General features: G+C 42.4%; 2 protein-coding genes across 3 annotated transcripts in view; both read left to right on the top strand.

The window, feature by feature from the left end:
- cgnl1 (cingulin-like 1) overlaps window positions 1-7,002 on the top strand; it is a 28,688-nt gene extending 21,686 nt beyond the window's left edge. Inside the window, exons 13-19 of the mRNA XM_086184010.1 lie at window positions 2,004-2,165; window positions 2,252-2,341; window positions 4,593-4,676; window positions 4,871-4,995; window positions 5,145-5,253; window positions 5,368-5,531; window positions 5,615-7,002. Coding sequence (XP_086040136.1) covers window positions 2,004-2,165; window positions 2,252-2,341; window positions 4,593-4,676; window positions 4,871-4,995; window positions 5,145-5,253; window positions 5,368-5,531; window positions 5,615-5,765 — 885 coding nt within the window. The 3' untranslated portion in view covers window positions 5,766-7,002. The remainder of the gene's footprint in view (window positions 1-2,003; window positions 2,166-2,251; window positions 2,342-4,592; window positions 4,677-4,870; window positions 4,996-5,144; window positions 5,254-5,367; window positions 5,532-5,614) is intronic.
- Window positions 7,003-11,794: 4,792 nt separating this feature from the next.
- Window positions 11,795-24,268, top strand: myzap (myocardial zonula adherens protein). Of its 2 annotated transcripts, none has more exons than XM_086183997.1 (14): window positions 11,795-12,325; window positions 13,007-13,087; window positions 15,962-16,048; window positions 17,020-17,184; window positions 17,294-17,386; window positions 17,488-17,601; window positions 17,706-17,858; window positions 18,834-18,959; window positions 19,144-19,272; window positions 19,353-19,447; window positions 19,954-20,059; window positions 21,576-21,659; window positions 21,947-22,008; window positions 22,111-24,268. In XM_086183997.1, the coding sequence occupies exons 1-14, from the start codon at window positions 12,248-12,250 to the stop codon at window positions 22,826-22,828; spliced, it is 2,091 nt and encodes a 696-aa protein (XP_086040123.1). In that variant the 5' UTR covers window positions 11,795-12,247; the 3' UTR covers window positions 22,829-24,268. The 2 variants fall into 2 exon arrangements, with proteins under 2 accessions (XP_086040123.1, XP_086040114.1); XM_086183988.1 differs by having other exon boundaries at window positions 11,796-12,325; window positions 21,902-22,008.
- Window positions 24,269-25,907: the final 1,639 nt, after the last annotated feature.

Raw genomic sequence — 25,907 nt, 5'->3', positions numbered from 1 at the left:
GTGTTGTAGAGTGGTATGTGTCAAGTCATCGCAGAATTGTCAGAATTAAAGGAGGAATTTGGGGAACTCCTTCATTGTCTTTTGTTGTGTTGCTCCAACTTAACATCCCTGCACTACTCGGCATTGGTTGCATTTGAGCCATTTATCTTTGCACTTCAGAAAGTGTGGAATGTTTTTGTTGGAAGTTTAAATGGAAGAATGTAAATAATCTGTGTTGGAAAATGGAGGGTCTGTTGTTCATTTATTTATTTATCAAATGTATTTAATGAGGAAGGGCAGACGAGAACTCTGTCACTACGACCACCCAAAATAAATTTATAGTTCAGTGAAATATAGTAAGAGTATACAACAGTTTAAAGCAACACACTCATAATGGAGATAACATCACAGATGTCAGCATCCAAGTTTGATTTTTTTTTCCCACATCAGTGAAACATTTCTGATGTGTGAAAAGTCACTCAGATGTAATTTATAATTTCTGTTGCTCATTTCAGTCCCAGAGGAAGTAATATAAGTGTCTTGAGTTCTACTAACATGTGATGTGACTGCAGAGGGAGGGACCAGCTGTCAGAAGTAATGTGTCTGAGCAGGGGAGGGGATGTGCCAAGCACGAAGGGGGGAGAAGAAGATTGCAACATGTTGTAAAGTATTATTAAAACACATTGCAAAAGTTTTGTGAGTTAGGAAATGTGTTCTGTACGTTTGTTTGTTCTTAAGGAAACAACAGTCCCTGTAAACAAACCCACGTCTGTTTAGAATGAAAACTCCTCTCGGGGCCTTTCAAGTCCAACACTTTGAGGACTCGCAGTGCTATTAAATATTGCGAAGTCCTCTTCTAGAGAAGAAGAATCTCCTGTTGTCAGTAGTTGTGGCCTTTACTTCACACGAGTGTGCTGCTGCTCACTGATAGGGATGCTCCTGATAGAGTATAAGCTAGGACAAGGTCAGCATCCAGGTTCTTCCTTTTCTTCTGTCCACATCCACACTGATGTAGCATTGTCCAGCTGCTGCACAGGAAGAGGGAGGAGGATGTCAGTGATGTGATATCATTGTTGTGAAAGCTGTGCTTGCTGGAGTCACATCCTCCACCTCCTCCACCTCTCCTGAGAAACTGATTGCTCTGGACTGGGCCAGTGAGTCCACTTTTCCAGCTGCTCTCCAATGCCCCACCAGTCTCCACCCTTGAGAACTTGGCAGATAATCACTAAGCTTGCAAGCTTGCATTCTTCTCCTCTATTATTTAAGACTAAAATTTCCTTTCTCACTGGTTCATTAAGATACAACAGCAACTGGTTTATTTCCAGAGTAGCTTGGAGGTATTCAGGGTCTGAGAGGGGACAGGCGATTACCCCTCATTACCAAATCTTGGATGTATGCTCAGCTTTACTTTTTACATTAGGCCTTAGTCAAGTACTTACATGATGAAATGTGGAATAATTCTGCACTAATGGCCTAATATTTGTTCTGGTTGAGAAATAAGGGCAGATAATTAATTTTTAATGTCTTAGCATTAAGCTGTGGGAGCACTTTTCCAGCTGTGGGGGGGCACTGCTGCTGAATGAACACAGAGGGAAACATTTCCTGCTTCATTTGTCACATAATAAACAATTTTCCTAAGCACCAACACATTTCTGGTCATTGCTCTCCACTAATATTTCATGAGCAGCAGGCTTAAATATTGTTTTGTTCAGTCTACCTTCACTGCATTGAATGAAATGGACCACCCTCACAAAGTGAAAGAAAAAAAAGAATGACTGCATTATGGAGGTGTTAACATAAGTTAGGGTTGCATGATATTACAGGTGTCAGCAGATATTGGTCAATTTTTAAAACTGTTATCAGTCAGATGAGCTATTATCAACCTAAATCCGTTCCTTTGCTCAGCATCAGTTCTGAAGACACAGGTGTTGTTGAGTTATTCTTTTAATAAAATATATCAACTTAATCTGTGTGCTCCTGTCTACTTTTCCACTTGTGTTAAAGTTAATATGCCTACATTGTAGGTGTCGCGGCGGGAGGCGGACCTGCGGCAGTGTCAGCAGGAGCGAGACGAGGCTGTGTTCAAGGAGAAAATTTTGGAAAAAAAAGTTCTTGATCTGGAGGAAGAGATGAAGACAAACACCCTATTCAAAGAGGATAAATCTCGACAGGTCAAACTCATGGAGGTACGTTGAAAAGGGCCTTACGGTGGTCATTGAATACCCTGGTAGACCCCCAGTGTCCTAATGGATCTGACTTTTTGGTTGTGCAGGACAGGATTGCTCAGCTGGAGTTGGATCTGGATGAGGAGCGCCAGAGTGGAGACCAGCTTATGGACAGGATAGACCGAGGAAGAGAGCAGGTACGACACGCACACGCGCACACATACACTCAACACATTCTCATTATCAGTGGTCACCTGGACCTGCTTTCCATGATCGCTGTAGTTCAAACAGACGTGTCTCTGTTCCATCTGAAGCTGTTAACAGTATACAGATGTCCTGTTGCTTTGTCTTCCATCTCTAACATCATGGCTACTAATCTCTGCATGAAAGAAACACGTTCGACCTCCAACAACTTTCAGGCCTCTGAAAATGCTTTGTTTTGAGTCTGTCTATCCATCCATTATTATTGCATAGGTTGTGTGTTAAGTTTACACTTCGAAATTTGGAGTATTTCTTGTCTGGATGAAGTGGACAGGTTTTTTGCTGTGTAAGATGATCTTGTGTAATCATTCAGGTAGCAGCTTGCCAGCTTGCTCTGTCCAGCTTTCTGGAATCAGTCACAAAAGACCCTTTTAATGCACCGTTTAAGCCAAAATATGCAAACTGCCGAAAGTCTCAGGTTTTTAGGTTATGGGGTTCACTTGGATATTCATCTTAAGAACAAATCCAGTTCTTGAGCTTGACCTCAGTTTTTGTTTTTGTTTGTTTTTTTGTTTTGTTTTTACATACAGCTGACAAACGCTTAGGTTTTCCTTCCCGGCTGATAAAACTGCTGACTGAAGCTCTATGAACTAAGATTTAGATAAAGTGCATTAGTTGTTTGTTGCTGGGAGAGAGTTTACTAATCAGAGGAAAGCTGTTGAAGTAACAGTTACATAGTGTACTTTAAAACTTCCTTCGGCCGACTCCACTATGTTGACAACTATTACATTAGTAGCTCGAAAGATTTGGCTAAGTTTCAAGGTCCTTTCAGGCTAGAACTGACACATCCTCAGGCATGGACTGAAATGTTAAATGAAGTGCACGACAACATCAATAGAGACTCAGTGTAGTTGAGACGAGTAGTTAAATCTCCTTAAATGTTCCCTTTTTAAAAATTCCTGGCAGAGAGAAAAGAGTGGCATTGTGACAAAGTAGCATTGGTTCAGCAAGAGGCTGAGGCTGGTTGTCATGGCAACGTTGGAGCTTTGTGCAGTGAGAGGGGAGTAGGTTGAGTGCTCGTGGTTTGTTTGCCCATGCAATTGCACACACACGTGTGTGTTGTAATATCAGCAGGGGGATGTATGGCTATGGGATGGTGGGCTGCAGCAACGGCAGCAGGAAGAACACCTGCGTCTCTCCTGGCACCAGGTGCTCCTCTCCTGTCTAAATGAGAGTAATCTCCCCTCTCCTCTCCTGCCGTCTCTCACAAAGCAGATTAGTTTCGCTGTATGTTCCAGTCTGCTGATTCAGCTCCCTCAAGCACTGTGCTGGCTGCACCAGTTATAGGGGCCATCGTTCATCAGAACAGCCCACTGTCACCCACTAATTGGCATAAAATATCACCGATTCTAAGCTCCCCTCACAAAGAAAGAACCATCACCGCTGTATCGATCGCTTTTCAGCCTCGCTTTCTTTTGAACTTAGCTTTCATGTTTATGTGCTGAAGCCTTTCTAAGTTCATTTACTCAGCGAGGAATCCAGAACATCATAATATCAAAGGATTAGTACACATTCTTCACATGAGAAAGTGTAGGAGATTGATGGCGTGTCTGCTCATTAAATATGAGACCAGCAGTTAGCCTAGCATAAGCACTGCAAGCTTGACTCTGTCCCAAAGTTGCAAAAACATTGCTGCTAACTCTTACACTTTTTAAACAAATTATTAGTTCTTGTGTGATGTTCTTCCATAATGTGACTGATCCTGCTTCCAGTTTTAATGCTGAACTTCAGTAATGTTGCTTCATATTTATCACACTGCATTAAGAGTGGTGTGGATTGGTCAAATTAAATGAGGCAAAAAATAAAAGCACAAGAAATTAAAAGGGGCAAAAAGCACATAAAAGGATATCTGCCAATCTCACACATACTAGTTTAAAAAAAAAAAACAGTGTGAAAGCCTTCTGCTGAATCCTCTCCCCTGAAACTACATCTAGATTGTTCTTTTCTGTACTATCTACTGTCACTGAGGCAACTTGAAAATCTCCACAAAAGGTAGAATGAAGCCAAACAAGAAAATCCAGCCGACCAATTAACTTTGGCCCCTTTCAGTGCTATTGTTTTGTATTTTGAGTCACTGAGCACTACAGTAGGGTTTCTGTGGTGAGTTCGTCAGACGGTGCCTGATAATAATTGTCATCAGACTGTGTGGGAGCACAGTGATGACAGTGTCTGGACTCGGCTTGACAGGTGGAGCAGATGAGGAATGAACTCCTGCAGGAGAGGGGTAGCAGACAGGACCTGGAGTGTGACAAGATGGCTCTGGAGAGACAGGTACATACTCTCCTGTCTGGAGGAAACAACTACACACAGTGTTACCCTCCAAACTCAGACCAAAGCACCGAATCATCTCATTCATTTGTCTCCTTATCATCTTTCTATTTTCAATCAGTTCACACCATTTCCACTTGAATCCTTGGACCATATAAATATATCTCACTACTTCCTCTCCATGACTGTTCTCGTAGAACAAAGACCTGAAAAGCAGAGTGGCTCATCTTGAGGGCTCCCAGAAGTCCAACAAGGAGGGCCTGGTAGCCCAGCTGGAGGACCGCATACAGGAGCTGGAGGAGAGACTGGAGGGGGAGGAGAGGTGAGGCCGAAGCCCAGAAGAAGAGCATATCCTGGTTCATACTGTGATGATCATGAATCAATCATCTTAAGTGCCCCTTGTGATAACATCACATCCAGATGTAGAATTGAAGTGTTTCCTGGACGGTATGATGATGCTGTGTGTTTCAGGGAGCGCGCCAACCTGCAGCTGGCGAACCGAAGGCTGGAGAGGAAGGTGAAAGAGATGATGATGCAGGTTGAGGAAGAGCATCACTCGATGCAGGATCAAAAGGACCAAGTATGTAATGCTTTGTTCATCACAATCACTGATGGAATAACAGAGCTCTATGTGCATTTTGCAGCATGGAGAAAGTATCTGACTAATCTGCCATGTGCTGTTCCCTTCTTGAAGTTGAATTTGCGACTGAAGGCTCTGAAGAGGCAGATGGACGAGGCTGAGGAGGAGATTGACCGGCTGGAGCACGGCAAGAAGAAGCTGCAGAGAGACCTGGACGAGCAGCAAGAAGCTAACGAGCAGCTCCAGAGTCAGCTCAAAACACTGCGGAGTGAGATCAGGTAAGCTAGCGTTCCTACAGCCTAACAACAAAGCACACACATCCTCCACATCATGTTTAATGTGTCGGGTCTGTCTGTCACAGGCGTAAGAGCTCTTCAGCTCCTCTGCTCAACACTCTGGATGATGACGACGATGATGACATCAGCACCGACGGGGAAACGTACTTCAGCTCATCGGCAGGTTACAAGCGCTCGTCAAGCCAGGACAACATCTTGTCCACCTTCACTTTGTAAAGGAGGATAAAGCTGCTTTATATGTATCAGTGTCCGACCAAACAACTGCAGATCAGTTATCCGATCATGTGCTTGTGGAGGAAAACTGTAGATCTCACGCTGAAACATCAAGATGTCGCGATGAGTCTTATGATTTGAAATATTACTTGTTTCAGTGAATTCCACACTGACTGAGTTCTTTTTATTATCCTGGACATATTAAATATATTCAGTATTATTTGAGCAGCTCTGAGGCTTTGATGTCTCATGGAAATCATATGTAAATACTGTTGTAGCCTGTAATTCCACATTCCCACACGAAGAGCCAGTTCTGTTCTTCTGTTATAAGTGGATCACACTTCTTGTCGATGTGTATTTTATTAATCTAGAATTAGCAGACTTGAAAACACACTCTTTAATGAACTGTATAGCAACACTACCAATACTGCCTTTATGAAAAATATGACCTTATTAACCTTACATTTGTAACCTATCAGATATGTTTCATTTACATACAGTATCTGGATATTGTTTTTTTTATCGTTCAAATTAATGAAATATATTTTTTAAAGAATGAAGATCAAACCCGAATATATGAAATGAGCAGTTCCAGGATCTTCTTTTTTTTATTTATTTATCTTTATACATATTCAAAATCCTGGCTCAGTAAGGTTTCTAGGGAACAATAAATGAGGGACTGTGTACACATCGATTTCTATGGTTTTACATCATTTGATCAACTGCAATCCATCTATCTATCAGCTGACATTCGTTGGAATTTCATCACGTTACTCGGAATGACGGCGTTACAGTATTGCCTAAACATCTACTAGTAAGGGTTGCTGCTTCATATGGTCACGTATTGATGAACGGATTTAATTTGGACCTGATCAGTTTCAGTCACTATCATCTCAGAGCACAGATTTATACTCTAATCATTCTGATTTGACTTTGTCACTGGTGATTGTTCATTCTGAATGTGGTGTGCGTCTTAGTTCTTGGCCTCATGTTGAATTGTACTGCTGTGTATAAGCCTACAGTTCCTGTACCTGTAAAAACATTTAAGGGCCTCCTTTTATTTCCTTTTTAAGTGATGAATGAACTGACAATCAAAGTTTTTGCTGTACTGTGATGATTTGCACTCTTTGCTAAGTAAGTCTGATGCCTGTGGATGGAGAGCGTCTCTATGACTAATTCTTGCCTCTACCTCTGTACACATTTATATCCTCATAAATCCTGCTGACATTAAAAATAAGTCACTTCCATGTCTTTTCATGTGCAGTTTCTCCTTGTGAACTCTGCCGGGCAAATTACTGAAGATGAACAGCATTTAGTGATCGCCACGCACTGACTTCACTCACACTGATAAAATCTCTGCAGGGTCAAACCAGCTGTGTCAATAGCAGCTCTTTATCTTTCACTTTGTGCTCAGGGGCTCCATATTTTTCCTGCTGGAGTGCATGAGCCATGTGCATCCTGTTTGCCCCCCCACAACCACTCGCTGGGTGCCATAGAGCAGCAATCAACTCCTGTAAATAATGATTCTTTTGTACAGATTTATTTCATTTTTCTGTTCAAGAATATATGGAGTTGTGTTAGGTTTGCAATTAAAACAAAAGTGACTGAAAAGGAAAGCTCAACATTAAAACTTTTATTGCAAGTTAAATACATTTTGGGCTTAAAATATTTTAATATGTGCAGTTATTTTGCACAGCACAGTCAATCCAAAGAATATTTAGAAATGTCTCTTGTACCTGAGCATGGTGCTCCTAGAAAATTAAATGTAGCTTGTCCTGGGACGTTCTAAAACAAAAAAAATCTTAGAACCAAATCCAACAGTTAAGTTCATCCTGAGTCTCTGACTCTTGAGGCCCTGCACAGAGACTCAAACAAAACCTTGTTCATTAAATATTCCGCACTAATTAGTTCTTAGATGTAGGACTTTTTTAGCCCCTCAAATTAGTCTTACAGACAGGAAGCAAAGCCGAGAGGTTGCTTCTGATGTCTACAGTGTAACACTTGTAACTGAGTGTTGTCACTCAGGCTCACAGATACTGTAGTTACACAGTGGATGTCAGGAGTGAGGAGTTACAACGAACCACCTGACTTTGCTCCCTGTCTGTACGACTAAATTTAGGGCTCAGGTGAGTATGGAAGAACAAGATTGCGCATAAGAACATCTCAGGAGTGATGCATCTTTCACCGCCCTCTCATGAGACTCTGTACTTCAGTAAGCAACAGGGATTTGCAAACAAAAAAGACGTTGGCTTCTAATTAATACATTTTTAATCACAAATGGATGTACTTATTGTTTGAAGTGTCAAGAGTTTTGCTCTCAAATCAGTGTGTTAATTGCAAACCCTTCTGGTTTGTTTGCGGGACAAAGACACAAAAGTAACAGCATCACAAAAGCAACAATAAGACAATAACACAGTAATTCTTCTAGGGAGGGGGAGGTGGTGGATGCTTTTATATGCTTTTATATGCGTATGTTGGACCAGTGCCGTCTGAAGACAAATCTACCGCTGACTACAGCAGAAGAGGAGGTGAATAGATTTGGGTGTTTTATTCTCACTGGCTGACTGGCCATTGTTGACAGGGCATGACCTTCATTTGTTGCTCTTCAGTGTGAAACAAACAAATCGACCTTTCAAGTGCCCCGGTATTATCTATCTCTCTTCTGTGTCAAGCCAAGGGGAGCTGGAGAGGGAGAAGTTGTGTATGCTTAACAAGGTGATCATTCTTGGGATTCCTTTATGTGCTTGAGTGACTTTGACCGGAGTGACTGCCGTGGAATTAGAGGCAGACAGCTGAGGAAGTTGTCTTGGAGGCCACAGAGGGATCATTCGAGACTTTAGAGATTTAGTTATGACAAGTTCCCCGTCCTCTCACGGAGCTCTGCATTTCACTGTTGTAAAAATACAAGTTTTGCAAGTCTTAACTCAGGCAGTTCAGACCAGTGCACATAACTAATAAGAATAGTTTGTCATCACTTTTGTGAAAATATCACAGCACCATGCTGCCCCCTAGCGGCCATGATGGTTTGCTTTTGGTTCCAAGTGATTTCCTCAAAGGTGATAGAACATGAGAAGTAAATGAAATTAAACAGGAATAATCTTGAGGTCAGGAAAATCTTTATTGTTCGAGTTCAGATGTGTTCCGAGGTAAATGCTGCAAAAAAGTGATCAACGTTAGTAAAGATATTCTGTCATGTGGGACATTTTATCATAATGATGTGTTAAAAGTTAATGTTTTAAATGATTAATGTTTGTTAATGTGTAAACCTCATCACCCTCGTTCGACCTCTACAGACAGAGCAGGACATACGGGGGGGCGTGGCCCACTCCAGCAGCCCGTTTAGTTTCTTTTCAAATGGTTTTGCAAAACTTTTATGAGTGATGATATCTGATCTAATTAGTATTTGGGTCAAATGTGGCCAACATCTGTCCTCAGGTTCATTCTTCCTATGTCCCCGTTTTGGCTTTGAAGGATGACATGAACTCAGGGTGAGCGTGGCTGTCTAAACTCAGCTACAGGTCGACCTTAGATGACCCACATCTGAGCCCAGCTCATTACATTTGGACCCCATCGGGTTTTTCCAGATTAGGCCCACATGTGTCTTCAATTTAGTAAAGTGATTTGGAAGGATAAATAAATAAATAGCCTGTTTGAGTTCAGGACCTTTTTTTTTCTGTCCAATTTCAAAATATTCTCCAAATTTAGTGACCATGCTGTTAATATTTAGACCAAAAGCAACGCAGTTTAGTGTGTTTTTTGTAAACAATACCAACCAGAGTAAACTAGTTCAGTACAGAAACTCCTAAGGCGACCAATGTCTCGGCACAGCAGGATAAACCTGCTTTCGGGGTTTGTGTGTTTGGAGCCACTGTCATGGAGCCACTGTCATGTGCTTCAACTTCCTCATCATTGACAGAGTTTTATTGATTCATTACTATGAAAGTTACAAAGACAGCTCGTTTCCAGGGTATTTTCTTTTGAAGTTTTAGCACATGCATAAACAATACCCCCAGAAAATGAAACCATGAATCCGGATCAAATAAGTGTCGGTCTGTTTTTTATATTTTTTACATCATATTGAATTTTGTCATAACTGAAGCATGAGCTACAGCAGGAGAGGGACATAAAAAAGGTGGGAAACGTTTATTGATCCCAAACACAGTAAAGCAGCAAAGACCATAAAAAGGACATATTTCACGCATTTACGCTGTAATTACTATTCTGAAGAGGCAACTAGGATGCTGCAATACAAAGAAACATCAAAAACCCTCTTGAAGTGACGCCACTGAACTGAACAAAGTCATTTATTTTGTTTAAGGCTGCTTTCATATTACCTGATTACGGCCCCTTATTTCATTTTACTACGGAAGAGGCTGTTCAGATTGGTCTGACATTTGTTAACCTCAGCTCAAATGAAAACACTGCACACATTACTCAACACGTTGGTGGCTGAGGAGGAAGAGCAGGTCGTCTGGTTGCCAGGCTTCGCCTGAGGCCGCGTGGAATGGTGTGTGAGTGTGTTATAAAAAAATGTGCATAAAGGTCATTCACTATTTTATCTTTTTTGTGATGCAAACATCCTGACAGTTCAGCCAAAAATAATCATTGCACACATGATTAGTGTCAGCCATTATTGATCGAGTCTCTTCTCCTGGGAAGGAGGAAGGAAACAATACAATAAGTAGCTATGTATTTATGTGTTATTCAGTATGCACAAATGTAAATATCATTTAATCTAGTTTTTCTACAAGCCATTGCTAACATACATAATTGCCTCTGCATATGGGATATCGGCAAGAATAAAAAAGTAAGACGGGAGCAAAACCCCCAGTATCAAGCATCTTTGGACTCAGGACCAATCAGAATTAATGTGTCCTTGATGCTAAATTCCCTTTTTGGGTCAGGGTTAGCGAGTAGAAACTCATGAAGATTATTATTTTGCAATCTGATATTTCCTTCAAATCATTTTGAAGCTCTGTCTGTTTCAGTGTATCAGTCTCCAACCTAAAAGAAGTTTGCCAGCCAGCCTCCGCAAACATGAGGCGACGGCTCACTGATCTGAGCTGACGTCTCTGTTTGTTTAGGTTGCCGTGCATGTGTGGAACACCGCAGTATTGTGCAGCAGTCACTCAGTCGTCCGTCCACTGTTTTAATGCTCTTCTGTCAAGGCCGCCTCATCTCCCAACCTCAGCGCAGACACTAGATATTGTTTTTGGTTTCAACAGCAGAATCTTGCTCAAGCTCACACTTGAGAGTGAAGCACCTGCACTGACCTGTAACCTGTAAATGAACCACTAATAATCAGTGTTTTCATCTCACGCATGTTGATCTTCTGCTGGTTTGATATTTGCTTTCTGTTTTGACCTCTGTGTAAATCTGGTTGTACTCGTAAGACCTGCACCTGACCCCCAAAACAGAATGTACAAGAATATCATATGAGAATGTGACAGGATTTCCTCATGACATTGGATTTGGATGGCGGCCCAGCTGAGTGAGTTGCTCACTGATTGCAACAGCAAAGAAACGCCATGTTTGATGCCTGGTTGCTTATTAACTTCTGCAGATATGGCCATATTGTTTGGAGAATTTTCCTTTTCACATTTTGACATTCTTGAACAAGTTGTCATTTTTGGAATACGCTGTACATTTGAACAACTTATTGTTGGGCACCTCAAGTATGTAAACTTGAGCCCTCTCCAGTTTCTATTAGAGGGGAGTGACTGCATGTAATGTGACCTGCCTGTCAGGCTGAGAGATAAGATATTTGACAGATGAGTTTGTGTCATTATTAAAATGAGGATAAATTGGTGCAGAGTATATATCCCACTGTTATTTGATCATTATTAAGGCGAATAACCCTCGCGATTATGCCTGGATGGAACTATTAGAACCCAGGGAGGTGAACACCGAGTACCTGCTTCTCCTTGTAGTCTGGCCCGGTGATACGTGGTGCTCCACCTGTCCCAGCCCAAGTGAGAGGACCCGCCCTGTGAAAGACTTGCTCTCAGGGCAGAAGGAACACACCAGTGTGGCAGGTGAAATGTGGCCCGACAGGTCTGATGGGAACACAGAGACATACATACACACAAAACGTCAGAGAGAGAGAGAGAGAGAGAGAGAGAGAGAGAGAGAGAGAGAGAGAGAGAGAGAGAGCGAGAGAGAGAGAGAGAGAGAGAGAGAGAGAGTGTGACTGACAAGCCTGTCAGCCAGGTGGATTGAGAAGCGGTCGGGCTGGTATCAGACAATGATATAGTTGTGTTGCTGCATGTGGATCTGGACTGCACCTGGTCATTCACACAGATCCTGTGGACTCCCACCACCTCGCCTGACAGGGTGGAATTACCCTCCTATTGCCTGGCTGGAGCCGGGGGCAGATGGTCGATCTGAGAGTTTAAGCAGAACTCAGGAAGGAGAGTGAGAGGAAGGGTGGGAGGAGGGTCAGAGAGGGAGAGAACGAGAGCCGTGGAGTGGACAGAAGAGGAGACATGCTTCGCTACGGTTCAGGACGAACAGTTTCCACCACTACAACCACAACAGAAGACTCTACAGAGTCTTCAAGTGAGGTAAGAAGTCTTACAGAACAGCAAGGACACGGGCTGGCTCACCCCTTCTCTCTCTCTCTCTCTCTCTCTCTCTCTCTCTCTCTTCCTCCCTGTTTTGCAAACAGCCCCGTTTTCCCTCCCTCTTCTGTGAGTCCCTGTTGCTTCTGACTGTGTGGCCTCATCTCTCTTGTCTGTACACATGGAGACTCAGTTCATCGGTGTGCATATACAGTACAGTAACTCTGCCGGCATTTTCAGTTGCTGGATCTTCCCCAAGTTCATGTTTGTTATAGGATGTGTTCACTTTCAGGAGCACGTAATGGGATCTGAACGTGCAGGCAGCTGGGATGTCATGTTTCTTTGAACAGCTCTCTGATGTTACAGGCCTTTGTACTCAACCGGCCTTTTAACTTGTTCCAATTATTTGCAGATGAGGAAAGTGCGATATGAAGATGTTACTGCTGTAAGGGCGGTAAAAAGGCAAATAACTGGAATAAACATATTTCAGACAAAGCATCCACTATATTGCATGGGTGCATTTATATAAATGTAAGGAGCATTGAGGTATGTGTTTATCAACATTACATGATGATGCCTCAGTCTCAGTGTGTTTTTGAGTCAGTTCTCTTTCCTCATGACCACAAACTGTTACTGGCTCTAAGTGCATCATTTATTTGCCTCTTGTGTGTTTGTTTTGCACAGAGGAGAATCAGACGCCTCAGGTTAACCCTCCACCCAGGAGATAATGGACACAAGGAACCCACAACGAAAAACTCAGAAGCTGTAAGTCATCTATCTTCCCTCCCTGAAATTTTTATAATTAGCCACAGTACACCCTGCCAATAAATCTTGCCTGACAGCCCTATTTAGATAGGTAGCAGTTTATTTATAGGCGTTCAACTAAACTAAATTTGTTCAAGTTGTTGAAGTGAATCTGACTCAGCTGAAGCATGCACAGTTAAAAATGGTGGCGTGGGATAATTCACCATATACAAATACCGAGAAAGAAAGATGGAGGAACTACTGTGATTTATGTTTCCTTTATGATCTGCACCAGTTATACAACCATGGCAGGAGGTAGTAGGTGTGTGTGTGTGTGTGTGTGTGTGTGTGTGTGTGTGTGTGTGTGTGTGTGTGAGAGAGAGAGAGAGAGCGAGAGAGAGAGAGAGAGCGAGAGAGAGAGAGAGAGATAATGCCTGTACAGCTGCTTCTCATTTTCTTCAAAGCTCACACCGACTGAATATCTCCTAAATATTCGTGCTATGTTTGCTGTCTCTATATTTGATGTCACCTGTGTTACGTAACAGCTAAACCTGTTGAAGTCCACATTGACACTCTATCCCAGTGCACTGCTGCATGTTGTGAACACGTGAGTTGGGATTGCGAGCGCAGACTGCAGGCTGTTTACTGAGGGTGACACTGCCTCTTAATTTGTTTAAGGATCTGAGGAGTTCAAGGGCGTTAGAAACATGTGGGATTCTCTACCTGCTCTTAGCACTTTGGAAGCTTTTTGGTATCATTTTTCTTTAGTGTTCAGTTCAGGATCCTGACAGCAGCATGATTCTGTGCTTTGTGTGAACCTTGTCCTGGGAGTATGGTGTTCGTCTGGTTACCACACCGCCGCACTCTCGGCTGATAGCACACCGCTGTAATCTGGGACTGATTCCCCTTAGGAGGGTGTGACCGTGACTATTGGAACTGATGACAGTCCGGTCAAGAGTCAACACAGAGAGGAGCATAACACGTGTGGCTTCTGCAGTGACGTTTATGGTTTTAAAGGTGCTACTCAAAAAATTGCGCTGTGCCTGTAGGAGTCAGGACATTTTCCAGCACACATTTATGAAATGTTCATATGCATGAATGTATTCTTACACTCTATAGGATGCTTTCAGCCCTCAGGTCAATCTTATGGACAGGAAGCAAACCTTGATGGCTATCTTCATGCTCCATTGTGTAGTTGTGTCAGTAAAGTCTTTGTAAACCTGGGTGATGGCCACATACAGGACATACACAATAGATGTCAGGAGCGAGGAGTTAGAGAGCAATCAGGCTCTGCTTCCTGTCTGTAAGGCGAAAGTGAGTGTGTGAGAACAAATTCATGCAAGAATATCTCATGTTGAGGCTCATCATCATGTGTTTGACATGTCAGAAATAATACTTACAATCAGTAACAAAATAGTGAGCCCTTTATGAAATACTTTGTTGGAAATTTAATGCAAAGTGCGTTTGTCAGACTCTCTTGAACTAAGACTTTCTCATTCATGATAACTGTGCGGCTGCAGAATGGACGATCATTTTTCTTGGAACGCTCCGCTCATGTCAGTTTACTGAAGTGCTAAAACCTGCTCATACATTATGTGCATCCAATGTTGTGCTGTTGATGCTGCAGCCTACAAAACAAGGGTTGATTTAACAGTCAGCACATATTTATTCACTAACTAAGCTTACCAGCTTTTCTAGAAAGTTGTAATGTAGTCACAGTACTGCTACTCCAGTAGTATTCAAGTTGCACTTGAATTTGAGACGGAAAAAAATACAAAAAAGGAAAGACACGCAATCAATCAAGTAGGAAGCTAGTGACAAAAGTATCACCTGCTTGATGCAGGAGCACTATCACTATTAAATTAGAAAGGGTGTGTCCTGCAACCTGATGCATCATGGCCACGATCCAGCCAGCGACTCAGGCCTCGATGAGATGTAATACACCTGCACCGTGACACACACACACAACGAAGACACAGATGCCACATGGAAAAGTTTCTTCTACAGCATTGCTGTTCATTGCCACAATATCTGGAAGTTCCTTCGAAGTGTTTCGAATCAGTGAGCTGCATGAAAGAGTCTTTGTGTTGGGACTTCAAATACAATGTTCATGTTTGTGTCAGAAGTCAGGAGCTAATTTAATCAGTTGAGTCCCTCACAAACGAGTCACATGATCAAGCTGTCACTGCCTGTGCCGCAAAAAAAATGACGCAGTAAAACATTTGACGATGCACCGGCGTATAATTATTTCAAAGAAGCCTCTTTCGGTCGTTTTTACGTGTTTATCTTATAGTCAGCGAGCAAGACAATGCAACAAAACCTCTGCACACAGTTGCTCCTGCCAAAATTACAGGGCTGCAGAAAACCAGCTAAACATCACCTCACCAGTGTAGTCAAACACTCACACTGTAAAATTCAAAGTGGACCGGAGAAGCTGCTACAGTGTTTGTTAAAACACAGAGACGGCTGGTATCCCCACTCATCAGCTGGAATTCACATCCGCCCATTCGCAGGCCTCCCCCATTCCTCAGCAGCATGTTTAAGTAGTGGAGAAATGTGAGGCTCGGCTCTGTCCACGAGACAACACTGGCGTCTTTGTTTCGGTCTTCCTCACTCTTATCTTTGCTCGATGTGGAGACTGACGGCTCTTTCTCGGGGCAACAGTTCCATCCTGAACTGAATGTTTAATTTGAGTACAAAAATTTTGAAGAGATTGATGGAAAAAAATACCCCCCCCCCCAAAAAAAGTTTTTGAAATTGTTGTAACCAGAAGCAGTCGCTGATAACAAATTATAGATGCAGTGGAACAGTTGCATATAATGATACCACAAGCATTTTTTGACAGCCACATCATCCACCTCAGCAGTTCTATATTAGCGTTGTTTCTATCTGCAGGATGTGGAAGAAAAAGATGGAGCATGGAAGAAGAGGAATGGGCTGATCCAAAGAGAGAGGCCAGCTGGCAGGGAGTCACCAAAGCAGGTAGACAGTCGCATCCACTGCATGAATAATGGCCAAGACTCTACAAAGCAAATAGTGCCACCGACATCCTTCTGTAAAACACTCGTCTGTGCACGCACATGTAAGGCCGTCATCAATAATGCAGGCTGTCCGAGGATATTCAGCATGCACAGATGCTTGTTGATGACTATGATGAATTCCATCCCTCAAATGTGTCGGTATAAGTTTTCCAAACTGGAGCAGATAGGTTTTTATTGTCTGTGGCATGTGACGCTGTAGACCACAGACAGAACTGTGAGAAGCACCATTTAAATCAGAATTACTTTTTATTGAAAAAAAACTCAAACTTATTTATTTTGACTGACTTTTATGCAGTGTTTTATAATTTCACCGCTTTATTACCTATGAACATTCTATTTCTTCTGATTTTTACGATTCTATTTTGTTTTCTTCATCTTCCTCTTCCTACTCTTCTTCTTCGTCTTCTTCTTATAGAAAGGTAGGTCAGTTGCAGCCCTGCAGTTACATTCCAGGCAAAACATAAATTTTTTGTGGTGCATTTGAAAATGTTGAGAAATTGAAGCTCAGGTCTCTGTGCCTGTCAATATTCTTCTTGTTTATTACTTTACTGTTGGACTGCTGGAGGAGCTGCGCTGCTGCAGCCCTGCTGTGCATCTGTTTTCACCAGGCGCGCGGCTGTTGGAGGTACAATAGGCAGAAATTGCAGCGGCTCATGTACTAGGTTGCAGAAATGTGACACCTTCTATACAGCCTGCACTTCTTTAGACATCAGTTCCCAACCGCCTGTTTCTAGAGCTCAGCAGCAAAATTGCTTGAAATCCCTGAACAAGTGCACATATGCAGGCATGTGCATCCATCCACAGACAAAATCCAGCAAGTGTGAACACACAAGCGGAGACAAACAGACACACTGACCGTCTAAGTTGAGGGCGGCTACAGAAACCTGACCGGTGCGATCTTGTCTCCCTCAGCACCTCAGTGACATGACCAATGGGGTGCCAGAGACCTCTCTGCAGCATCATGGACCCAAAGTGTATGGCGTGGTGCAGAGGGCAGGCTCAGGCAGACAGCAGGAAGTGATGGCACGAGAGTGGACAGTCAGTCACCTTCGGGATGAAATGAGGTACATCAGGGAGGTGAGTGGAGGCATGTGGGCCTCAGTTTACAACAACTCATCACTGTTTTGCCATCACATCATCTTATGGGAAGTTTCTCTGTGTATAACATTTCTGTATCTGTGCACAGGTGAGAGATTCTCTGGAGAAGGTGAGAGAGCGGATGTACGGGCAGTTTGGAGGAATGCAGCAATCAATGCAGAAGCTTTCCCAGGAAATAAGGGTAATAGCACCCTTGCTAGCTAGCCCCTCAGAACTCCCTCACCAAGAATCTGTGAGGCTATTAATAAATGGGGAAAAGCAGTGAACTGTGTGTTTCTGCAGGCTGCCAACTCCCAGCAGAGGAGTCTAGAGTCAGAGGTGAGGATCCGCACGGCAGCCATGGAGAGTTTTGATCAGATGAACAGCTCCCTTATATCTTCTAACATCAGCCTGCAGGTAACAAATCAATGCCACTGCACCCTGTGAAGACCTCCCCCATGACAGCTGCCTGCGAGCACAGAACAAATCAGCTTGATGAGCAAAAGACGTTTCCTTTGCAGAAATCCCTTCTGGAGAACTGTCAGGACAGAGTGGACATGAGGGAGGAGGTGAAGAGTTTACGGAGCACCTGCGAGAAAACACAGGAGAAACTCCTAGACAAGGAGAGAGAGCTGGCTGCAGCACAGTCGGAAAACCTGACTCTGAGACTACAGGTAATCCCACAACACCAAATATGTTTGTGTTAAAGTGCAATCTCACATGTTCCCACAGATTTCCAAACTTCACATACAGATTAATGGAGAAAGTCGCCACCTGGCTGTGAGTCAAGTCACTCAAAGAGCCATTAATGGGGCGAGGTGGCCCGGTTATGCAGCACATACAAAGTGATTGTTTGTACATTTGTGTCATGCCCTACTTTAGATGTCCTGTTCTATTTCTAGTACACCTGATCATGTTCAAGTCTCAGTAGCTCCTGTCCTATGTAGAAATATAGTGATGGAAATATAATTCTCATATAAGTAGAACATTTTATGAGGTAGAAATGTAGGGATAATAAATTTAGTTAAAAAAACAAAAGACTGATGTTTTCATGAATGAATGTTACTAAGAGGAGCTAGAATTACCGCTTGCTTCTTCATTCCTCTGCGAATCGGGGAAGTGCTTATAAGTACTGTGTATTATAATACTCTTACTTACTCATGAGAGGTGACACTCTCCCGGTGGCTCTGTTTACCCACCTTGACCTTTGAATTGTGACCGTCAAAATTTTTTCGGTTCGTTCTCGAGCGCAAGAGAACATCCGAATATGATGGAATCCCCTTGTGGTTTTCTTGAGATTTCACATTAACAAGAATGGGACGGACATTCAGACAACCTGAGACGTTCTGCCTCTGGCCCACAGCAGTAAAAAATATATGACTAGATAAGAGTGTCCCAGTGAGGTAAACGTGAAGAGCCTCAAGCTCGTCTGCTTGTGTGGAGAATGCTGTCTGTGTTTTTCCGTCGAGATCAACTGACCATACGATACACATCATTTCCATACTCAAACCATCGACTGTCCTCTTTTCTCTTCTATGGCAGCACATTTATAATAGATTATTTTATCAGCTGCATCTGCACCTTTTATTTTCGTGTCAATATGGAACCATGTGAAGTCATCAGTTTTTACTGCTTTGTGCATTGTCCAGGTGGAGTCTTCACGGGACGCCAATAGTAGAGCGCTGCAGGAGCTCTCAGCAACGCTACAGAGGGAGTACGAGGAAAAGCTGTGTGAGGAGCAACGGAAACACAGAGAGGAGATTGAAAAACTCCAGGTCAGCATTACTGACTCAAAAGAACACACACTCCATCCTGTCACAAGAACAGGACAGATGTGAGATTTCCCAAGATACTGCAGATAATTTGTAACGTCATATATTTTACAAAGATCCTGAAGGAAAGTGATAAAAAGAATCCAAGACAAAATAAATAATAAAGAGCATGTTTTTACCCGCACAGGCCCAACTCGATGAGTACATCAGACGACTGGAGGAAGCAGAGAGGAACATCAGGTCAGCAGAGGCCAAGATTGCTGAGAGGGATCAGAAGATTAGTGAGCTTGAACGCCTACTGGACTGCATGGGAACGGTGGGGCACATGCAAATATCACAAAAATATATCACTACATTGATTTCTTGCACATAATTAACACATTTATAATTCCACAGGAAAAGAGTCAGCTTCAACAGAAACTACAGGAATGTGAACAGCGTCTGCGCTTGATGGAGCTGACAGACACAACTGATGCAACTGTTGCCCGAAGGTACCCAAACACACATCCACAAAAAAAAAAAAAAAAAAGAAACGAAACAATGAATGTTTGGCCTGTATCTGTACTCCTCCTAAGGCCCACATCTGGCCTGGAGAGACAGCGCTGACCCAGGGTGAATGTGAACTCAGTCACAGGAAGAGATTATCTGGCTCAACTGACCGAGAACGAGCTCGCATTTGCAAGGGTTGTAACTGAGCTGTCACTCGCTCATGAATTTCCCAGGGTAGGCCCAAATTTTCCTGAAATCTGAGACAACATTTGACAAAACATTCCCAACTCAAGGCAAACTTTAAAAATTTTACTTGTAGTTCCTACCGTTGATTTGTTCTACTGTCAATGAGTTGGATCCATGGATGTTCCCATCGTTGATGAGTAAAAAGCAGATACGCGAGAATTCAGGTTTTGTAAACTATACTTTCCAAAGTAAAAAAAAAGTCAGCCAGTCTTGTCCAGGTTGCAGTAGTGGCATGTTCTAACTGGTTACTGGTTGTTTTAAGGTCTAAAGAGCTGCAAAATGAAGCTGTGGATCTCCGTGAGAGAATCAGGCACTTGAACGATATGGTGTTCTGCCAGCAGAGGAAGGTCAAAGGAATGATCGAGGAGGTGAGGAAGGTGTATTTTAATTCATGTCTAATGGCTGGGGATGGAAAGGCCTACATTTGCCAGCTGAAGTAACAGGTTAAACCATTTTCCAGTGAGAGTATAAGATAAGATAAGATAAAGCTTTATTCATCCCTCAGTGGGGAAATTGGCACTGTTACAGCAGCAGAAACAGAGAAGTAGCAGCATAAAAAGTACAGAGCAATAAATAGCAGAATCTACAATAAACTACAGTAAAAACTAAAATACACTATAATTCATTACCATAAACTACAATCAACTACAATAAATACTAGCAGCTTAAGTGTTGGGCAGCGTGTTGGAATTGCACAGTGCAGTGATGAGTATTGCACAGCAAGTGTTAAATATTGCACACGAAAGACTGTCCAGGGCCTACCAGGGTCCGATCGGGGTGGTTACTGGGAGCAGGGCTTGTTGTACAGTCTGACAGCTGCGGGTAGGAAGGATCTGTGGAACCTCTCCTTCACACACTTAGGGTGAAGGAGCCTGTCACTGAAGGAGCTCTCCAGTGCTGTCAGGGTGTTGTGCATGGGGTGAGAGTCAGTGTTCAACAGAGATGGCAGCTTGACCGTCATTCCCCTCTCTCGAAAAGATGGCTGATGCCACCACCGTATCTACAGTATGATATCATCGATACGGTGGTGGCATCAGCATATGGGGTGGTGTGCTGGGGCAGCAGCATAGCAGCTGCAGACAAGAAGAGACTGGACAAACTGATGAAGAAGCCCGGCTCTGTTCTGGGATGCCTCCTGGACCCAGTGGATGTGGTGGTTGAGGGGAGAATGACGGCCAAGCTGTCATGGGTAAGCTCTTAACCCATCAGCTGTGAATTGGCTCCAGGAGGAATGGCCTTTTTTTGGCGGAGCCATGGCGGATATCCGGTCCAAGATCTGATTAGCTGATTAGCGACTCTTTTGGTCTTTACACGAACTGTTCACCTGCATGGAAGCAAAGTACCCTTAAATGTGATCGCTAACTAACTACTTCTGCCCATCAGAAACCAGAAACCAAATATTGTCACTTACCAAGGGTTGCACTTGAAAGAAAAATCTATTTGCAGACATAAAAACATGAATGTATTAAGTGGAACACAATGTACATAGAACCCAATGTGAGCCGGTGTAAATAAAGGAAATATGGAGCCTTTGGATAAGATACACACCAACATGACTGCAAGATCCCAGGATTGATTCCAGCTAAGAGCATTTGATGTTTGTCAAAGCCTTCAAAAAAATGTTCCTTTGAAAAATGTGTCTGTAAGAAAAGAAAAATGTGTATTTGAGATAAATTGGTACTTTGGTTTAAATCAAGCTTTTACATGCTTAGTTTCCCTGTAATTTTAGCGCTAAATGACATTATTTTCTTCAGAAGTCTCGCTTGTTAGCTCCTTACAGATGTGTGATTACAACACTTCTGTCAAACTGTGGAAACCAGTAAAGGCAGAGTGAAAAAAAAGCAATCCCTGTATGATCGTCAACGTCTTCCTGAAATTGCGCAGGTCGAATCACTGCGATCTCAAGTTGCTCAGAAGGATATGTTCATCTCAGAGCTGCTGGACAGGATTGCAATCGTGGAGTGTGAGGTAAGACGAAACTCTGCTGCGTTCCCTGTGTTGCTTCATTACGGTGTAGTGTGGTTATCTGCTGCTTTGCTATGAACAATTTCCTGGGTTGCTAAATGCTGGATATCCTTGACTCTCAGTAAAAGGTATCTGCGTGGTTTCTTTGTGTCACAGCACCTTTCAAGGCACTTTCATGTGTGAAGTGACTGCATTCTTTGCATGTGTCTGAGCTGACAATGTTGTTTCCTGTTTCCCTTTCCTAGAATAATGAATTAGAAGACAAGCTGAAGTATTTTATGTCTACACAGAATAGGCCACTAGAGATTATGGACACCGGGGAGACTGGAGTAGGCAGTGATCTGCTCCCCAGGTAAGAGGCAAAGATGAGGCAACCATTCTGTGTTTTGTTAGTAAGATATATTGTGCTCTTGGATGCAGCTTTGAGGTCTGATGTCTGAATGTTCATCCACAGCCGCGAAGCAAAATGGCGTAATTTTGAACCTATTGCTGAATGTGAACCATCTCATCCCCATTCCATGCAACCTCCTCCACCGAGAAAACTGCCACCTCCCTTGCAACCTCCTTCAAATAGACAACCACCCTTCCAACTTCCCTCACCCAAAGAACTGTCGCAATCTTCTTCACCCACACAGCCATCATCCCCCATCAGTCCTCCTTCACCCACTCAACCGTCATCACCCAAACAACCACCTTCACCCACTCAACCGTCATCACCCAAACAACCAGCTTCACCCACTCAACCGTCATCACCCAAACAACCTCCATCAGCATCAGAAGCTTCATCTCCTATACCTCTCATCCAGCACCCTTCCCTATACCTGACATCCCCAACACATCCAAGGACATTCAAGCCTAATAACCCTCCACCCAGCAGGCTGGAGACCAGTCTACTACGGTACACACCTGTTCAGTACAGCCGCTTCCTGGAGTCCTGCAACTCAGTTCCTCCAGTATCCGTCTCCTCCTCCCAGTCATCTGAATCTGAAGCTTCTGGGACTCGGGTTCAGTCCAGCAGAGACGAGGTTGATGCAGACACAAACACAGAAACACACTCAAGTCCAAAGGAATCCACGTCGTCCACCTCCTCCCCTCGAAAAAGAACCAGCCCTCGAGTGTACACACCGTTTATGAAGTTAATGGAAATAACATCAAAGATAAACATCGAGTGATCTAACGGGAATAACATATTAAGGAAGTTTTAATGTATTTTTTTGCAGAGAGATAGATAAGAGGATTAATAATGTTAAGAATGATTGCCATGAGGTTCTAATTTTGCAGCGAGCTGACAATTCGCTCAGTGCAGCACAAAGATTGGAATTAGAAAAAAAACAAAAACTAGCTAGGTTCTGGAGAAAAATATTCCCCCCAACAATGTTAAAGGTCAATAATCAATTTGAAGTCATTTTTGATAAATTTGATAACAAGTTTATCTTAAAAAAACTTCACAGCGTAGTGTTAATAGGCAGGGGCAGACAAGGCAACGCTTTTCACTTCAGGCAGCTAACAGCGGGCTGTGACTCTTCTGTCAGTCAGTAAATTGTTGCTCACAGCCAATATTTTTTATTGTTCGGCTCACAAAGTCTTTAAAATGGGGAATTATTTTTCTTTTAAGTCAAGTCAAGTAAGTTTTATTTGTATAGCGCCAAATCCCAACCAAAGTTATCTCACGACAAGTCGAGCAGGTCCAGCACCACAACAACTCCTTCTATGAATTTACTCCCATTAATTCTCCAAAACTTCCTTTTATCAGGCAGGAACGTCGAGCAGACCCAGGCTCAATGGGCTCAACTGCTTTGACCAGTTTTACCGTTGTATTTATTATACAAATTTAACAAAGCAGATAAGACAATGGCATAATAGCACTTTCTACTGCTGTTTCCAGTCTTTGAGATGTCCTAAGTGCTTGCAGTTGAAGCTCTATTTTTACAGTCGAAACAGAAAATTTGTATTAATCTTCTTATATAAGCTAGTTCACCAAAAAAGCTAACATTCCCCTAAAAGTTTATTTCAGTTTATTTCATTTACACTTCTGTGTAACCTTTGAAATATGTATTTTCCCAACCTATATGTTTGCACATAGCACTATTAATTATTCTAATAAAGGGTGTAAATAATCTCATATTAACAGTCTTTTTGTAAAAAGACAAAATTGCTCTGAAGGATGATGTTTGTTTTGTTTACAAGCCCACATATGTACTCATTACGAGAGCTGTTTATTAAGGTTTATGTCATTTTATATTGGCTCTGTATAATTATATTTTTTATTTGAATAGTATGTGCAAAATATTTATTAAGATGCTTTGTGCCTTTGTAAGTCCTCTATCTGAAACTGGTGGTGGTAAGGGATAATGAACTTGTCAAAATTGGCAACAGGGTAGATTACACAATATATTTCTGTATTAAATCACTTCAAATATGATACAAGGTGACTGCCATTCCTGAGCCACTGGCACAAGTATTGTCCTGCTGTTGCCGACACTGCCAGAATTGTATTGAAAAAGAAAAAGCTTCATGATGTGCCTTTTTCTTTGTGATACGTGTCCTGCAGCTAATGATGAGAGGCCAGCCTGTGTTGGAGCATTAAAGACTAAACTGTTGAACTAACCAGACTTCCTCTACGTGTTATTGAACACAACACTGGCAGATCTCTCTGACCACCTCACTCTTTGATAACAGAGGGTCACGTTGTCTCAATGTAGTTGTGTCTGGTTTGTGATCGTCAGCGATGTCAGGCCTTTACATAAATATAGAATGTTCATGCAATAATGTGTAAAACCTGACCCTTTGATAAACTTTAAATTCACAAGTTCAGAGTATATTTGGGTCGTCCGTATGGCTGAGAGCGTAATTTCAGAGCTCACTCACTGAATGTAGACACTCTTCACAAGGGACCTGTGTGATTGCCCATGCTGCCGGCTATCTCATGGGATAAATTATGTGACAGCTGGAGTGTGTAGTAATGTGAGTAAGTAAATAAATCTGTTTTATTCCAGACTCACAAAAAAACCCAACATATTTTCCAAAGTTGTGTCATAGATTTAGAAAACCAAGGTTAAAAGGATTAAATCTATGGAGAAGACCAGATGTATGACATCGAATGATGGAACATTTGAATCCACAACAGTATTCTACCAGGACATAGCAAAATGTATCTGACTGGACTGTTTGAATGTTGTCAACCGGGCACAGGTGTCAATTCCTGGCTATTAATAATAAATGCTCATCTGCAATTTTTAATGGAGGTCCTATTTATTTTTAAATCTCACAATGATCACTGGAACGTCATCGGCTGCAGGAGAGCTTTGTCGTTCTACTGCACAGGTCACTGCAACTTTGTGTTGTTTCCTTTTGAAAGAGCAGCAGCCAGTGGGAAACTCCAACACTTGACTACTGCGCCGGTGGTGAAACCTGATCACTCAGCTTTTCAGACAAAAACAAAGCCCTACTAAAACCATACTATGTTCTTGGTGAATTAAATTAGAAGGGAAGATAAATGCAAAATGGAAAAAAAAGACGGATATAAATGTTTTGCAGGTGTCTGGTGGTGTATTCCAATTGGTACAAATGACATGAATGCATAATAGATGTCACATGAAAAAGAGTAGGTTGCATCACAATAAATAAAAAATAACTTAGCGGAAAGTCTAAAGGCGTTTCTTCCAACAATAAATCTGCAGCCAACTATGGAAAAGACTTTGAACTGTGAGAGGGGATCTGAAGACACAGCTGTAACCTTTTGTTTGACATTGGGTCACTGTTGGATGAGTTGAGGCAGAAATGGGCTGGCACTGGCGGGAAACATCCGGAAAGACAATGCAGCTGTGGAAAATCCTCCTCAGACATGACCACATTGATTACAGTGAAGAAATAAATGTCTCGCATGATTCCACAACAAACAAATTGTTAGCATCAAAAGATATACATTCTTTTCAACCTCTTGCTGTAATTCTACACACACATTTGACAATTCACATGTTCAGCTCAGACAGTGAGCTTTCCCTCGGAGGAGAACCGTTGAGTCTTCACAGACATTACGCAACATTTCCAAAAATGGGAACATCATATTGCCACCTATGTTACATGGTTATCTTATTTATTTCATCGGATTGGGTTATTTTGTTCACAGTGGAAGAAACTGCAAAATAAGTTAGGATGTTGTTTTTTCCACCCAGGTACAGACAAAAATGTAGAAAGTGACAGGTAGGTGAGATAGAGAGGAAGAGGTGATCCTATGACTTTTTTTTCCCA

This window comes from Aulostomus chinensis, chromosome 2 (genome assembly GCF_037954235.1).
Source record: "Aulostomus chinensis isolate RoL2024-O1b breed Wild chromosome 2, RoL_Achi_v1.0, whole genome shotgun sequence".
In the NCBI taxonomy this organism is placed as follows: Eukaryota; Metazoa; Chordata; class Actinopteri; order Syngnathiformes; family Aulostomidae; genus Aulostomus; species Aulostomus chinensis.
The sequence above is the reverse complement of the archived record's forward strand: the minus strand, read 5'-3'. Positions and strand labels throughout refer to the sequence as shown.

What these genes read in the sequence shown, in the direction of transcription:
- myzap (XM_086183988.1), top strand. Translation starts at nt 12,248, where the DNA reads ATGCTTCGCTACGGTTCAGGACGAACAGTTTCCACCACTACAACCACA. An exon ending in AAATGAGGTACATCAGGGAG is followed by an intron (nt 17,185 to 17,293) that starts GTGAGTGGAGGC and finishes ATCTGTGCACAG; the next exon opens with GTGAGAGATTCTCTGGAGAA. An exon ending in ACCTGACTCTGAGACTACAG is followed by an intron (nt 17,859 to 18,833) that starts GTAATCCCACAA and finishes TGCATTGTCCAG; the next exon opens with GTGGAGTCTTCACGGGACGC.